At 37.2% G+C, this 17,352-nt stretch overlaps 1 protein-coding gene across 1 annotated transcript in view; it reads left to right on the forward strand.

Annotated features, from left to right (window-relative positions):
• LOC115218267 (inverted formin-2-like) overlaps positions 1–17,352 on the forward strand; it is a 34,639-nt gene that overhangs the window by 1,360 nt on the left and 15,927 nt on the right. The window contains exons 2-7 of the mRNA XM_036508084.1: positions 10,209–10,601; positions 11,765–11,880; positions 12,235–12,394; positions 13,197–13,270; positions 15,360–15,461; positions 16,287–16,372. Coding sequence (XP_036363977.1) covers positions 10,265–10,601; positions 11,765–11,880; positions 12,235–12,394; positions 13,197–13,270; positions 15,360–15,461; positions 16,287–16,372 — 875 coding nt within the window. The 5' untranslated portion in view covers positions 10,209–10,264. The remainder of the gene's footprint in view (positions 1–10,208; positions 10,602–11,764; positions 11,881–12,234; positions 12,395–13,196; positions 13,271–15,359; positions 15,462–16,286; positions 16,373–17,352) is intronic.

Raw genomic sequence — 17,352 nt, forward strand, 5'->3', positions numbered from 1 at the left:
TTCTAATCACAATCTTCCTGTTTACTCTAGATAATACGTTATTTTTGTTTTGATACCCGGAGGATATATGTATAATATAATGTACGTGTGTAGAGAGAGAGAGAGTTTGTGGGGTTGAAATGAACGATGTTATTGTAAGCGAGGGAGATGATTGCTGATTTAGATTTAATCTTAGATTAATTTGCTAACATCATTTTAAATGATGTCTCTATTTGAGTCTTTGACTTCTGAACAGCCTTCAATGTCTCTGTATTTACCAAATCTTCTCCAGCAACATTTCTCTTTCATAAGATGTGGCAATGAATAGTCTTGATACAAATGAGATGAACTTGGTTCTTTCTTCTTTGTCATTTTGTCTTTACCTGTCAGTTATTTAAAAATCAGGTGTGATACTCTTCTAACACTCTTGTGGTCTAGCATTGATTTAACTGGTTATATTTTATAGCTACTCTCTCACTCTCTTTCTCACACACACGCCCTTATCTTTGGCCATTTCTATGGTCATAGATTGGTCAGGTCATTCTTATAGCCTTTCTTTAATAATTTCATGAGAAAATGCAAATTTTCTGCTTTTGTCAATATGAATCATCATTATTAATACTTATAAAGACTTGAGTAGCAAGATATCTGTAGATCTAGTCATTACATCAACTCTAACTTATTTGATTGAGTTCTCCTTTAGATCACTAAGCCTTATCCAAGATTATCACATCTGTATATATATTGCATGATCAACCAGATTATTGGGTGTTGTTATACATCGCTAGTCACAATGCACTTAGGATGGTTTTAGCTTTTGAATGATGCCCCCCTGTTGCCTAGGTGAACAGGCCAAACAGTCCCTCTATTTGGAAGGCTAGTCTCACAGCATTACCCATTTACAGCTGAGTGGACTGTGACTCTGTGTACATATATATACAGAGAGAGAGAGAGAGAGCAGTTGCCATGTTTCATTCCATAGCAGCTTCCCCTGAAGAGTGCAGGGTTACATAATCGGATAGTTACCTAACACTCCGTTGAACCCCCTACTGCAAAACCGATTGGTAAGATCGACCATAATGGATATATAGTACTGTACACTTGGATAGGCAAGGTGGCTGAGTTCCTTTTGAGTCTTGGGCCTCACGGAGACAATGACTGAGACCTTTGGCATTATGTTGTGCTTGAGAAGAAGACCCATCAAGCTGAGTAAAATAGCAGTCATGGCAGATACTGGTGCCACGCAAATTGACACTCATGCTGGTGGCACGTAGATGCACCCTGATGTCACACAAATGGCACCTGTGCTGGTGGCATATAAAAGCACCCATTACAACTCACAGAGTGGTTGGTGTTAAGAAGGGCATCAATTTCATGTTCTGTTTGATCCCTACCAATAACACCAATGTATTTGAGTGGTCTTCTTCCTTTAATACGGTACAGAAGTCTCCAAAACATAACATCTGATATGGCCTGTTATTCAGCTTGCTAGAAGTGACCAGGAAAGCTTACACTCTCACCTAACCATAGAAATTTACAACTTTATGGCCCTTAACAGGATTTCACTTCACATTCATCCCAATCTAAAATGGAACCAAAACTGCTTCCTCAAAGGCAGGTCCTTGCTCTTATAAGAATTTTAGAACTCAGATTCTTCAAGCAAATAGCATCAGTTGTATCTGGATTTCTTCAAAACATTTGTGTTAACAGAAAGGTTATGTTCCAGAACGAGTTTAACTCTGGTACCCTTGATGAGATTCTCAAAGCCCTCACCATCATATCAGAACAGTCAGCAAAGCACAGATGGTTTAACAAAGGAGTTTCCATCAACAGCACCAATAATCTTTTAGGGAAACACTCTATCCCCTTTTTGTTTTTGTAACTCTAGTGGAACACATCTTTAGCCAGTCTTGACTTCATCCAAGACAGTGGCCTCATCTGTAGGTGCAAGACATCAGTGGAGAGTGTGTACCTATGATCTTGCCTTGCCCTCACAACTCATTGTGTGATGTGCAAAACTTAACATCTCTTGAGAATGCTGTAATCAAAATTGGTCTGTTATAATATACCTCTGTGTGTGTGTTTGTGTATGAGATAGAAAGGGTTCTCTTTAGTTTTGCTGAAAGTATGACCACCTCTTTTGTGTTGATGCCATGATAAAATAATAAACTTAGTACATCCTGTAAAGAGGTTGGTGATAGGAAGAGTGTCCAGCTGTAGAGAATATGCCCAAAATGGAACACACACCAAAGGCATGGTCTCTGAATAGAATAGTTTATAGCATTGTACACATTATACACCCATGAATGCCGTAGCTTTTTACAGTCTATACATTATTCATATCACTACATTTACATGATTACATTGTACACATGTATAAATCAGTTTAATAGTTTATTATATGTGGGTGTGTGGTAAGAAGCTTGCTTCTCAACCACATGGTTCCAGGTTCAGTCCCACTGTATGACACCTTGGGCAAGTGTCTTCTACTATAGCCTCAGGCTGACCAAAGCCTTGGGAGTGGATTTAGATGGAAACTGAAAGAAACCTGTTTGGGTGTGTGTGTGTGTGTGTGTGTGTGTGTATATATATATATCAGTCCTACAGTCAATGTGTTTGACTAAAACCTTTCAAGGCGGTGCCCCAGCATGGCCACAGTCAAATGACTGAAACAAGTAAAAGAATAAAAGATCTAATTTATTACATTGTACACATAAGTACTTTAGATTATTACATTCCACACATCTAAACAGTAGAATTCAGATTAAATACTAACCAAAGGAGAGAAATAGAATAAGAGGAAACTGGTGATGGTTTGTATTAGGAAAGGTAGCTTATGAGAATCTTGATAGACTTAAGAAATGTGGTTTTTCAAAGAATGATCACATCTGGAACACCACAAGTCATGGCACATAACCTTATATTTTGGTTTACAAGTTTTATTAATGCTTTAGCTTGGTTGTAACTGGCCCAAATGTTCTGCTTTATGTTTAAACCAACCAGATCCTGTCTTTCACACCTACCCTACAATGTCATTCTAAAAATAAACAATCATATCATCAACATCTCAAAGCTTTGAGAAAATGCATGATTCATTCGAAACAATGCGAATAAATAATCTTTACATTTGATAGAGGAATGTGAACGCTAACATTCATCAGCTGGTCTTTTAGCTGAACCAGCTAAACACAGACCATATGTCCACACCATTCAGTAAATACAAAATGAAACTTCTTCCATACTGGCTTGTTTGCTGTCTCTAATAAGGAATTAAGACTGTGATGAATGGGCTGGTTTACTTAACAGTACCATTAGAACTTTCAATGATATGGGAGAACATGAAGGATGGCATGTCAGAAGTAACATGTCTGGAATGTCATGTTACATTTCAGCCATAGGCTCAGGTGTGGCTGTGGTAAAAGATTTGCTTTCCATCCACATGATTTGGAGTTCAGTCTCATTGAATGGCACCTTGGGCAACAAGTCGTTTAGCGTCCGCTTTCCATGCTGGCATGGGTTGGACGGTTCAACTGGGGTCTGGGAAGCCAGAAGGCTGCACCAGACTCCAGTCCGATCTGGCAGTGTTTCTACGGCTGGATGCCCTTCCTAATGCCAACTACTCCATGAGTGTAGTAGGTGCTTTTTATCTGCCACTGGCACAGGTGCCGGATGGGGCTGGCAAACGGCCACGAATGGATGGTACTTTTTACATGCCATCGGCACAGGTGCCAGGCGAGGCTGGCAACGGCCACGATCGGATGGTGCTTTTTACGTTCCACTGGCACGGGGGCCAGTCAGGGCGGCGCTGGCAATGGCCACGTTCAGATGGTTCGGTCTGGAATAGCACTGGGCCAACCAAAATCTTGTGAGTGGATTTCTTAGATGCAAACCAAAAGAAACTCATCGTATATTTGTGTGTGTGTGAGCATGTCTTTGTGTTTGTCCCCTCCCACTGCTTGACAGCCAGTGTTGGTGTATTTACATCCCCATAACTCAGCGGTTTGGCAAAAGAGACTGATAGAGTAAGAGCCAGGCTTATAAAACAGAATAAGTACTGGCATTGATTCACTTGACTAAAATGCTTCACGGTGGTGCTCCAGCATGGCCACAGTCGACTGAAACAAGTAAGACTAATAGTTTGCATAGCAGTGTGTGTGTGTGATCCTCTAGACTGGACTGAAGTAGATGTTGTTTATGTTGAGGGCAGAATTGGAGGGGTTTCCCCTGAAATGGACAAATGGGGAGACTTAATGTGTTGCACTTTGGGTTACTCTTCTGATGCAATAATAAGTTTGCTTGAGATGTAGGTGCAAGCATGGCCTTGTGGTTAGGGAGCTTGCCTTACAAGCGTGTGGTTTCATGTTCAGTCCCTCTGTATGGAACTTTAGGCAAGTGTCTTACACAATAGCCCAGGGCCGGCCAAAGCTTTGTGAGTGAATTGGGCTGATGGAAACTGTATGGAAGCCTATCGTAGATCTGTGTTTGTTCACCACACACGCATACAGCTTGTTAACCAGTGCTGGTTTGTTTATGTCCTTATAACTTAGTGGTTCAGCAAAAAGGACCAGTACAATAAGTACCAGACTTCAAAAAAAGTCAGTTTTCAGGTGGTGGTGGTGGTTCAGCATGGCTGCACTCCAATAAATGAAATAAATAAAACCTAAAGGTATCTGTGTGCATGTGTGTGTGTGTGTTTATACATAGCTAAATTTTCAATTTCTCTTCTTCACTGGAATTGTAAAGAACATCCATGATAAATTCTTGGCACTTTGCAATAAATTTTACACTTCTCTGAATAGTGTCACTTCCCTAGTAAATGTGCTGTTGTTGTTAAACCAGCATTAATCTTAATTGTATGTGTGTGTGTATATATATATATATATATATATATATATTTATGGCAAGCTGCTGAAAAGTGCAACCAGTTGTTGAACGATGACAGGAATATCATAAAAGGGACCTGTTTCTTTTGTCAGTTTGCAGCATCTGCCTTTCTGGTCTCTGCAGCTAAAGACAAGATAACCACTCTGAAATGCATGCATCCTACAGTCTGGTTAGGGCCTGAGGTGAACCGATTTGGTGTATTTACACTTATTTGTCTACAGCAAGAAGTTTTCTCCATGACAAATTACAGTGAATGGTTATCTTATGGGTTTGAATGTATCTCAAGCATTTATGAACTGGTCACTGCTTAGCATTGTCACCCTGTACATCCATCCATCCATCCATCCATCCATCCATCTTTTCATCCATCCATCCATCTATCTATCCATCTATCTATCCATCCATCCATCTATCCATCTATCTATCTATCCATCCATCCATCCATTCAAACCAACCCACACACAGTTGTGTGTATGTGTATAATGTCTAAGCATGTTGTAGCTTGATACATTAAGGAAGTACTCAATACCCACATTAACTTAATTATTCTTCATAATTAATAATTTTAACAAACTCAATAATTCTGATTTTCTCAAAGGACTCTGAATAAGAAACTCAAAACTGTAAGAATTTATCCAAACGGGCCAGGCAAAAATCAACTGCATTAACCCCGCCCAATGTTTCTACATCAAACTCCATGTGGCCCTTGGGCTCAGTCCTCCTCCTCCTGTTGCTGCTGCCTTGTATTCTAACAGTTCAAAAAAAAAAAATGTTTGAAATTTCAAAGCAGCCATTAGCCAACCAATGAACAGCTGTGAACCCACATTTGGCAGTTGTTTAGCTACTGCTGCTGGTAGCAGCAGCAGCAGTGGTGGTGGTGGTGCTGATGACATTGGAGCAGTGATGATGATGGTTAAGAGAAACTAGGTGTCTTTGTATAATCCTTATCATATCATCTTACAGAAATAACTGCCTACTGTTATTGCTGCTGACAGCAATTACGTTATCAGTTTTTTAATGTCATATTTGTAGATTGGAGTAAACATTTCTGATTTATGGATTCAAAAATATCTTTTGTTTTTCTCTTTAACCGTTTGCAACCGTTGAATCCTCTCATTTGCACTCTCTCTCTATAATCTGGATAATAAAAACAAAACGAAACAGAACAATCTCTGTTTATATTGTCTGAACATTTCAATTAAATTTTATTAGTGTTACCGCCTTTTCTTGATTATTTTAGATTTCAAATACTTCTAGAGGGAGTTTTTGCCAACTAATTGCTTGGATAATCTCAGCCTATGTTACATAGGTGCAACCATGGCTGTGTGGTTAGATGGTTTTAGGGGACTGAACCTTGAGCAAGTGTCTTCCTTTGGCCCTGGGCTAAAGATGTGTCAATAGATTTGGATAACTGAAAGAAATCCATTGTATATGTGTGTATATGTATATATATATATGTAGTGGAGGCGTGTGGCCTAGTGGTTAAGATGTTGGACTCCTGAGCATAAGTTTGTGGTTTTAATTCCTGGACTGGGCAGTGCATTGTGTTCTTCAGCAAAACACTTCATTTCACTCAGTTGGCAATAATGAGTAATTCTGCGATGGGTCAGCATCCCGTCCGGGTGGGGAATATACACACCACTGAAACCAGGAAACTGGCCGTCAAGAGCCTGGCATGGCTCCAGAGGGAAACATTTACTATATATAGGCGCAGGAGTGGCTGTGTGGTAAGTAGCTTGCTTACTAACCACATGGTTCTGGGTTCATTCCCACTGCGTGGCACTTGGGCAAGTGTCTTCTACTATAGCCTCGGGTTGACGAAAGCCTTGCAGGTGGATTTGGATGACGGAAACTGAAAGAGCCTGTCGTATGTATATATATATATATATATATCTTATGTGTGTGTGTGTGTTTATATGTTTGTGCCTGTGTTTATCCCCCCAACATTGCTTGACAACCAATGTTGGTGTGTTTATGTCCCCATAACTTAGCAGTTTAGCAAAAGAGACTGATAGAATAAGTACTAGGCTTACAAAGAATAAGTCCTGGGGTCGATTTGCTCGACTAAAGATGGTGCTCCAGCATGGCCAGTCAAATGACTGAAACAAAAGAATATATAAATGTATATGTATATATATATATATATATATATATATATATATGTATATATATATATATAATATATATATATAATATATATAATGTGAGCAGGTCTTTGTGTGTTTGTGCCTACTTGTTTTGATATTGCACAATAGTTATGAGTTTTGTACTAAAGCCATATGAGAACAGGATATGGGGTTATTTTTTTCGCCTGCAATTTTCAAACTAAACTGGAGTTAAATTCTTTGAATAAGAAGCACATGATCTGATGAAGTATTTTATAGTGCAAAGCTATTTGTAGCCAAACTCCCATGGCTATGTGGTAAGAAGTTTTCTCCCCAACCACATGATTCCAGGTTCAGTCCCATAGGCGCAGGTGTGCCTGTGTGGTAAGAGGCTTGCTTTCCAACCACATGGTTCTGGGTTCAGTCCCATAGGCACAGGTGTGCCTGTGTGGTAAGAAGCTTTCTCCCCAACCACATGGTTCTGGGTTCAACCCCATAGGTGCAGGTGTATCTGTGTGGTAAGGAGCTTGCTTTCCAGCCACATGGTTCTGGGTTCAGTCCCACTGCGTGGCACTTTGGACGAGTGTCTTCTGCTATAGCCAATCTGACCAAAACCTTCTGAGTAGATTTGGTAGATGGAAACTGAAAGAAGCCTATTGTATATATTTATGCATATATACATCTGTGTGTTTGTCCCCCCTCCCCTTACCACTTGAGAACTGGTGTTGGTGTGTTTACATCCTTGTAGCTTAGCGGTTCAGCAAAAGAGACAAATAAAATAAGTACCAGGCTTAAACAATGAGGAGTGGGGTCGATCCATTTGCTTAAAAATTTAAGGTGATGCCCCAGCATGGCCACAGTCTAGTGACTGAAACAGGTAGAAGATAAAAGATGAAATAAAGTTCCTTGCTCAATGATACAATAATTCCAGGAAAGCAATTATCAAAGTTGTAACAATTTGATTGAAAACAAAGTTGGGACAGGAACATCACCTTGCTCCACTCTGTAATCAACAACCATTGGAAACGATAGTTTACCTCTGAAATTTGCTCTTGCTTTTGTACCATCATGGAACTGTATGAAAAAGGTTGACTTTGTTGACCTTTCCTCGTACTATCCTTACTACCTTCCTGCAAACTGTGTCAAAAACTTTCATAAAAACCTATTGATCGACTCACTTCAATACATTTTCCATGTAATTACAGCCCAGTAAAAACTGATGCCTTAGCATCCGTTTTTTCCTAATCAAAGCCATATTGGATTTCTGATAATAAAGGGACAAACATGGACGAAGAATTCCATTTAGAGGAACATACATGTGTGCTTGCATGCATTCATAGAATGTTAGAGTATATAAAATAATGACCAAGTAAATATGATGTTAGACCATCTGCTGATATTTCCTTATGTTTCTGAGCAGATCCCTTTATTCTAGACTAGTTGAATGACCCGTCGTTGCCAGGCAATTTTTGCAACAGAATGCCTTATATAGATTTTTGTTTATTCCATATCAGACCATGCTTTCCCTGACAGATAGGCCTCTTGGTCAGGACAGATTTGTGCAATTTTTCGTGAAAAAACTTTGTTGAGGATTTTTGAATTATTTACATGTCAGCTTGACTTTTTCGTATGACTTTATTCATTAAAACTTCAGAAGTTTTTACATCTTTGGTTTGTCATAATGCTTTGCTTTCATTTGTTTAATTAAAAAATTCCTCCTTGTAATGATTTTGCTTTCATTTTGTGATAGCTATCATGCAGAAAATGCAAGCTTCCAAATCCTGTTTTCAAATTAGGTAAAATTGATTAAACTTTTCTGAAATTTTTCTGGAACAAATAAATAACAAAATCGGATTTAATGTGGAGAATTATTTCAATATACCAAATTTGAAAATTTTGATATAATTTTAAAATTTCACAATATGTGACAGCAACAGAGAAGACCCTACAAAAGTAGGGAGACAGACAATTATAGGGCATGACATACACACACACATTTACAAATGAACACACAGGGAATCACAAGTTTAAAATGGTGTATAGTAGACATAGATATATATGTGTGTGTGTGTGTTTGTCTATGTTTCTTTGTGATGGACAGCAGAAGAGCCACTTACCCCCTCTCTCAAAGCTACATATTCCTCATACCTCTCTTTCCCTTCCTTGTCATTTTAAAAGTTAGTGTGTATGCATGGATCTATGTATTTACAAAAGTATGTATGTAGCATTGCATGTATATCCATGAACAACAGCTGCATTAATGTTATCATCCCACTGCCACTCCATATATGTTGCTTACACAATGCTGTTCTCCCCTACCCTGATATCAGCAACACTCACTATGCCACCACATTTCCCTCAGACTAACACTCTTGCACTCTGAGGATCCTCTGATACCCAAGAGACCATTAATGTTCCACTTAAACTACTGCAAGTTGATAACTGCAGGGAAAACATAAGTGTGGCTATGTGGTAAGAAGTTTGCTTCCCAATCATATGGTTCCAGGTTCAGTCCCACTGCGTGACACCTTGACCATGTGTCTTCTGGCCAGTTAAAGCCTTGTGAATGGATTTGGTAGATGGAAACTGAAAGAAGCCTGTCGTATATAGATCTCTGTGTATGTTTTTGTGTCTGTGTTTGTCTGTCACTTGACAACTTGTGTTGGTGTGTTTACAACCCCATGACTTAGTGGTTTTGCAAAAGAGACTGATGGAATAGGTACTATGTTTTAAAATAAAAGTACTGGGGCTGATTGGATCAAGTAAAAGATTCTTCATGGTTGTACCCCAGCATGGCCACAGTCTAATGACTGAAACAGATAGCTGTATTGTGACAATTCTAGATGGCAATATTGAGGTGAAAAGAATGAGGAGAGTGCAGCCAGGTGGGGTGGGGGGGATTGACAAAGTATGCGTGATGAAAGGAGGAGAGACGAGAAAGGAGTGCCCAAATGGAGGTAGCAGAGGGACAGCCAGCTTTGAGGAGCAGAGGCCATTATAGTAGTGCTAGGAATGGCAGAGGGAGAGGACACAGCACATCTATAAGCCAGAATGATATCATACTAATCAATTTTTGTGGTATTTCCTTACAGATGTGGGAGCAGCATTCACCACTGTGGGTTCCAGTTTTGTATGTTGAAATTTGTGCTAAAATTCTTTCACCTCTTCACCATTCTTACAATGTCTAACAATTACCATTGTCTCTGCAGATTTAACAAATCTTATTTCTCTTTCTTTCAGTGATCACCTCCATATTACTCTAGTCTGGACCATTCCTGATAAACAATTTACCAATCATGGATGAATCAATTTATGATGTGTTTGTTGTTAATGTTCAAAAAACAGTTGAAGAATGCATTGCCCTAGCTTGTACTCCTTCCATGAATTCCCTCTACACCCTCAAATCAAACATTGAAAATGCTACCAGTTCTTGGCTGTCGGATTTCTTAGAAAATGGTGGCCTCACCTGTCTTCTGGATAGTCTCTGTGCGATGACCATTCAGGGCCCTTCTAACTTTTCTGATGCCATATTACAGTTTGATTGCCTTAACTGTATTACTACAGTATTGAGCACCGATGTTGGCATGATGCATATATTGGAACTTCCAAATGGCCTGAAAAAACTTACCTCAGGTTTGTCTTTATTGGAATATCTTTTTTTTCTTCTTATTTTTGTTTTATCATTTTTCCTTGTTAAAGAAGGAGGGAGGAGCAATGATTACAATTAAAATGATCAGCCAATACATCTGTAGTACAGGGCTTGGCATAAAAATGTAAGTTGGTGGTAACCAAAGATGTATTTCAAATCCTTACAGAGGGAAATCTACTGACGAAAGGGGAGATTTAATTCCAAAAACAATTAAGACTGAATCTCAAATACACCCATACAAAGCAATCATGTGTATATTTGCCTTTATATTTACACATGCACACTTACACATACACATACAATCTTATAGTGATGGGGCACTTTTAATTTGTAATTTAAAGATTGTGGCTATTCACTCCCACCATTGTTGCAATCCTAGTTATTTGCACCCAAAATGTGTCCCATTATTATGATACACCCAGTTTGTTTATGTCTATCTGATTCTCTCTCACTGTATATTTATAGATAATGATTCAGTCCTTAATTCAGTAGGTCCTTTAACTCTACAAAAACCTCTTCCAGTTAATAATTAACAAATAACTTACATTTTGTCAATGTAATCAGCATGGACGTTAAATGGTGATGATGATATATATTTTAAATGTTAGACAAAGAAAGGAAAAATAGATGAAAACCAGGCAGAAACATAACGGACAGAAAAGGAAGACAAAATCATGATACAAGGAACATTCACAGCTGATTTTCTCATCAGTTTCCAAGATGTTTTAGTGGTTTCACACTAGCATCTGCTTTCCTTGCTGGCATGGGTTGGATGGTTTGACTGAAAACTGGTAAACTGGAGAGCTGTACCAGGTTCCAGTCTGGTTTAGCATGATTTCTACTGTTGGATGCTCTTCCTAACACCAACCACACAATTAAGATTGTTCAATAATTAAGGAGACTTACATAAATTGTCAAAGCAAGTCTTTTTTTTAAATAGTTTATAGATTTGAAAAGCAGTTTTTCTTACAATTTTATATTTAAGAGATGAGGAATTATTTACATTTGATGGACATTTACTGAAACAACAAACAAGACGAGGACAAATATGTCTAATGCAAATAATGTGCAGTTTTTCTTATTTCAAAGTTTATCATGTTTTATGAAAATATAATGATTAAAATATCTTGTTTTCTTTTTGTTGCAGCTTTAAACACAAACCACAGCATGACGAAGAAAGAATTGTTTGAAATCTTATCTGTTCTCTGTATGTTCAGTCCACAGAGTTATTATGGTGTTCTAGAAGCTTTGAATTACTACAAAGTAAGGTTTTCTCTGTTTCTGCTTCATTGAAGAACGGACCTCAATCAGAATGAAGGTTACGCTCAGAAATGAGGTGTTCGATTAAGGATTTAGATGACTATGAATATTAAGACTAAAGATTTAGATGAGAATAAATTTTAGACATTAGGCTTACATGAAAATATATTAAATATAAAAACTCAGATAACTTAAATGGAATGACAGTGAAGCTGATGATTAAGATGAGGATAAATGTTAGGTTTACTACTTAAAGAAGAACTAAATTAGCACATCTTTCATCATGAACTAACATGTAGCTTATGAATTAAAATATATTGTGTCATAAATTAACATGTATTTTGTTATATATTTCAGAAAGAGACTGATCAAGCTCACCGTTTTAGTATTTTAGTCACAGAAATAACTCAAACCGAGACAGTTGCTTACAAATGTACAATCCTGACTGCCATTAATTGTATAATTAATGGTAATTTAAGTTTGCAAGGAAGAAACAAGATCCGTAATGAGTTTATTAGTAAGTTCAATTAAATATTTTCATCATTCAAGAACTTCATTCTTTATCCAGCACCTTCCATTTGTTTCTTTCTGTTAACATGTCTTTGATATAAATTATTGTTTGGGCTTTGAGGCTTGAATTTTTATTTTATTTTGAAAGACTTTGTCATCAGGTGGTTTTTAAATTTGGAGTCTAAATTTTACTGCTGGTCAAGGGTGGGGGTGTTCCTTACTTCTAATGAACAGACTTCATCTAGAGGTTGTATAACAGCAGTTTGAGTGTAGTGTTGAGAAGGGAAATTGTTGCAGATGTTTGAATATGTGACAACAGAATAAAGACCCCTAAAGTTGATTGTGCAACAGATCCAAATAAAATAATGATGACAAACAGGTGGACACTATGAAGGGTGGAATAACCCTAACATTTCACATGCACATATTGGTTTGATTTTGGCCAACTTCCACACAAATCAGGGATTGTCCTGATTGCTGATTTCTACATTGGAATGTGAAGATTTCAGCTGAGCTCAGAATGTTTGGAAGTATTCACCACTGTGGAAACTAAAGCAAACTGAAACAGTGGTGTCTTAGAATTTGCTGAAGATGACATTCTGAGTGAACTTTGGTTTTTTTTTTTTTTTTTAACGCACAAAATCTCTCTTAAAACAAATTTCTCTGAGACCAAGTATTATTACACAGCTGGCACCAGTCTACATTTGTATATACATTATAAATATTATATCCATAGCTAATTTAATGGAATCATGTTTCAGGTGTGTATACTGATTTAAGCACTATGATGTAATTCCATTTTTATTTAGGTCTTGGACTTTTGGATTGTCTCTGTGTTCTACATGCTGAAGAATTTGATAAAGACTTTCAAATTCAAATAGAGGTAAAATATTTCTCATTTTTTACATTTTCAAGACCATTACTATATAATATTTGAAGCCATTTTTGTATTCTTGTGTAAATTGTTGCATCTGGTGTGTGTGTGTGTATACACGTTGTAGTTGTTTAACTCCAGGTCATTCCTGATCCAGCGGATCTATAATCAAAAGTGTTCAGGCTGTGACTATGCTACCAGGGATTACATTTTCCAATATGTCTTTTAATTTCTTAATATGAGTGGGTAATTTGAGAGTTGGCTGTTATTTCTAGAAGGTTGAATGACTTCGTTGAGGCTCCCTTGTCAGTTTATCATTTTTTAAATTCTCTTATATGAGGAAATAGGGTTAAAATAGGTACCAGGTGTGTACAGGTGTTAATTAGAATGGTTTCCTCTTTTTCCTCTGTCAGTCTGTGACATTTGCCTAGCAATATCTTCAGTGTGAAGGCACATGGTTCAGTGGTTAGAGTGCTGGGGGTCACCATCATGAGGTAGTGGGTTCAATTCCTAGACTGAGCTGTGTTTGTTCTTGGGCGAGACATTTTATTTTTATGTTGCTCCAGTTCACTCAGCTGTAGAAATGAGTTGCAACATTGCTGGTGCCAAATTGTATTGGCCTTTGCCTTTCCCTTGAATAACATCGGTGGCATGGAGAGGGGAGCTGTTATGCATGGATGACTGCTGGTCTTCCATAAACAACCTTGCCTGGACTTGTGCTTTGAAGGGTAACTTTCTAGGAGCAATCTCATGGTCATTCGTGGTCCTTTAATATCTCCAGTATAGAACCATAAATTAATAAAGGTGAGCAATAACCTGTTGTTATTAAGTGCAGTGGATTGGCAGGATTGTTACAGCATCAAATTTGTAGCATTTTGCTGGAGTTCTTTACATTCTGAGTTCATATCTTGCCAAGGTTAAGCTTGCCTTTCATCCTTTCAGGACTGATAAAATTTGTGGCCTTGTGCCTTTGTTAGAAATTATTATCATTAGTTAAGTTCACCTGGGTGGAATTTGAACACAGACGAAAATAGTGTAATACTGATCAAATAGTCTTGAAGATAGGTAACTCTTACCTGCTCCAGTTTTACCTACCATACTTGAGTATTTACTGCAAGAAAGAATAAGACCCAGGTATAAAAACAACCACTCAAATAAACACCATCCGTGTTATTTTGGAACTTAAGAATTTCCCTTTAGAAACCATGTCAAAGCAGATACAGAACTTAGCATAGCCCTCTGGCTCATCTGTTCTTGTAGAACCATCCAACCTATGCCAGCATCGGTTGAATGGTTCTATGATGATGAAATGAAATCTCTGTTCTTGTGTCTTTTTATCACACCACAGAATTATCTCCTGATACCAATTTATCATTTATAAAGGTTTCCATACCATATTGATTATTTCTGTTTTCTCTTTGACTCATTTTACAAACGGGAAAGTGTTTGAAAAAGATGATCATAATCTTTTTTTTTTTTTTTAAATATTGGTTTGGGGTTTGACTGAGGCTTCAAATTTTGCCATTACTGTGTTATTAGTGTTAATATTTTCCCAACTTTAATTTTTGATATCTCACTAGTTTCTTTAGTTACGAACAGAACTATCTTAATTAATTAAATTATTTCACCTTTGTCCATCCACTTCAAAGAATGTAGATTAATTAAACTTACTCTTATGGGAAATAAGAATTTCAACAAATGACTAAATTTCTGAAACTTAGTTACTTTATGTTCTGCTGCTGAAAGCTTAATCAACACAACCAGAAACTTGTGAAAATTGTTTTAAACTGTATGCAAAATATGTTATAATAGAAATTTCAAGTTTTAACAGTTTATTTTAAAAAAATATTTTTGTTTCAATGTACAAATGGCTAAATTAAATAAAGTGTGGAAAGTTATTTTAGTGCTGTAAAAAAATATTCTTAACTCTTTCTGTCAGAAATGTTTGTGAAGAGTAAAAGTGTCCAGCCAGGAGAAAGGAAGGCTGTAATGTACCCCACTTCTTTTAACCAATTCCATTTAGCAGAAATCAGATTTAAAATGTGCTAAGAGTGATTATAGTGATGATGTTGAGGTTTTGCCTTTATTCTCCTTGCAGGCATTTTATTCTCAAAAGCACAAAGATGAAGAAGACATGCAGACCAAATTTGAGATGGATTACCAAAGTCCTTCAGCATTATTGGATTCTATTATTGAAAAGGTAGTGTGAATTCCTCATATATAAAGCCTGATATCTCCAGATTCAACAATATCAGAATATATTATCTGTTATATTAAATATTTTTCTTTCAACTTGACTAGATGATATCATGAGTAAATTTCTTTAAAATGGCAAAATATATGGATTGACTGAGACCATAAAAGAACTAATGAAATTCTGTGGTTAATGGCGGTTTTATGTTCTGGTTCAAATCTTACTGAGATCAACTTCCAGGATTGTTTTCATCAACTACTCCTCTCCACTACCCCACAATTTGTGGCCTTGTGTCCCTGTTAGAAATTATGATTTAATACTATCATTGTTAATATTGGTGATTGTGCCAAAGGCACTCTCTAGTGTCATTTGTTTTTCTCATACTAGTATGGATTAGATGAATATATCAAGGAATTGTTTTACAGATGGATGCTCTTCCAGTCACTTACTCTTGTTTTTTAAGCAAGGGAATTCCTTTTCCATGCCCTTGAAGGCACAAAACCAACAGGATTGCCCATTGAAAGGAAAAAGCAAAAATAACGTTACCATTCTCTGTATCTGAGTGGTTTTCAAAGAAGCACAAATGGAAACGCGCACACACATGCGCGCACACACACACACACCACACACACACACACACACACACACACACACACACACACACACACACACACACACTCTCTCTCTCTCTCTCTCTCTCTCTCTCTCTCTCTCTCTCTCTGTGTTCATTAACTCTTTTAATGTTACTGAAGTAATGAATTTAGTTTGTTAGCTTCGTTATTGAATGATATACTGAAGAAATTAAATACTTTCTCTGTTTTCATTTTTCAGACTCTGGGGACACCGAAATATGTCTCGTTTCTGCACATTTTACAAGATTTACTCTCCCTTGAATACAACAGTGGAAATGAAGAAAAGTAAAGAAAATCTTTTACTTTGTCCCTTGTGTTAACTCATTGAATATTCTTTTATTTATTGCTCAATTAGAATGAAGGGCCCAGCCCATTGCTTCCTTCTGGGTCCCTGAGATTGGTGAAAGGAAAGGAGACCTGGTCTGAATACTTGCAACAGAATGAATTCTTGCTAGAGGTATTAAATAGGAGATGAAATGAACTCTGCTGGAGGCACCAAAGAGTTGGGAAATGGTAATGTTAAACTGGGCTGGAGATTAAGTCAACCACCAAAGTAAGCAATGACAGAATTTGAACTCAGAATGCAGAGAACCAGACTACCACTGTTCTGCATTTATATAGTTCGTGTCATTGAAGGGAGATAACCGTAAATCATTTCCCTCCATTTATATAAGATGAGCTGTTGATGGTTTAGAATTCCATCTTAAATGCTATTTATTCTCTTGGGTGGCTGTTAGAATTGGTATTGTCTTGGACAAAATATCTTGAGTATTAACTAATATCTGTTTATATGATAAAGTTGGTAATGTTAGTGACTGTTATGACTGTAACCAGTAAAAGAATGGCAATTTTGATAAATATCCACAAAGGACTACTTTTGGGTAGAAAGCTCCCACTTTTTCAACTTAGCTCATTTAAAAAAAATCTTTTCTATTATTTTATATTTTCAGCAAGATTTACTTTTTGTTGTTTCCATTTCATTCAATCTTTCAATTTAAAAAGTTTCATTTTATTATACCCAGTGTGTGTGTACTATATATATATAGGTGTCATCAGCTAACAGCTATATGAGAATGAAGAAAATGTGGGGCAAAGAAAGCAGTGTAAATGACAGTCATGATAAGATAAAAAGAATCATTCAACAGATAAGGGCTGAGATACTTTCCAAAGACCCAGGTTGGACCAGGGTAGGGAAAGATGCTATCTTATTCAAGAAGGGTGAGTGAACAGAAGAGAAATGCATCATGGTGCAAGGAGAGTGCATC

Source organism: Octopus sinensis, linkage group LG13 (assembly GCF_006345805.1).
Source record: "Octopus sinensis linkage group LG13, ASM634580v1, whole genome shotgun sequence".
NCBI classification, from domain to species: domain Eukaryota; kingdom Metazoa; phylum Mollusca; class Cephalopoda; order Octopoda; family Octopodidae; genus Octopus; species Octopus sinensis.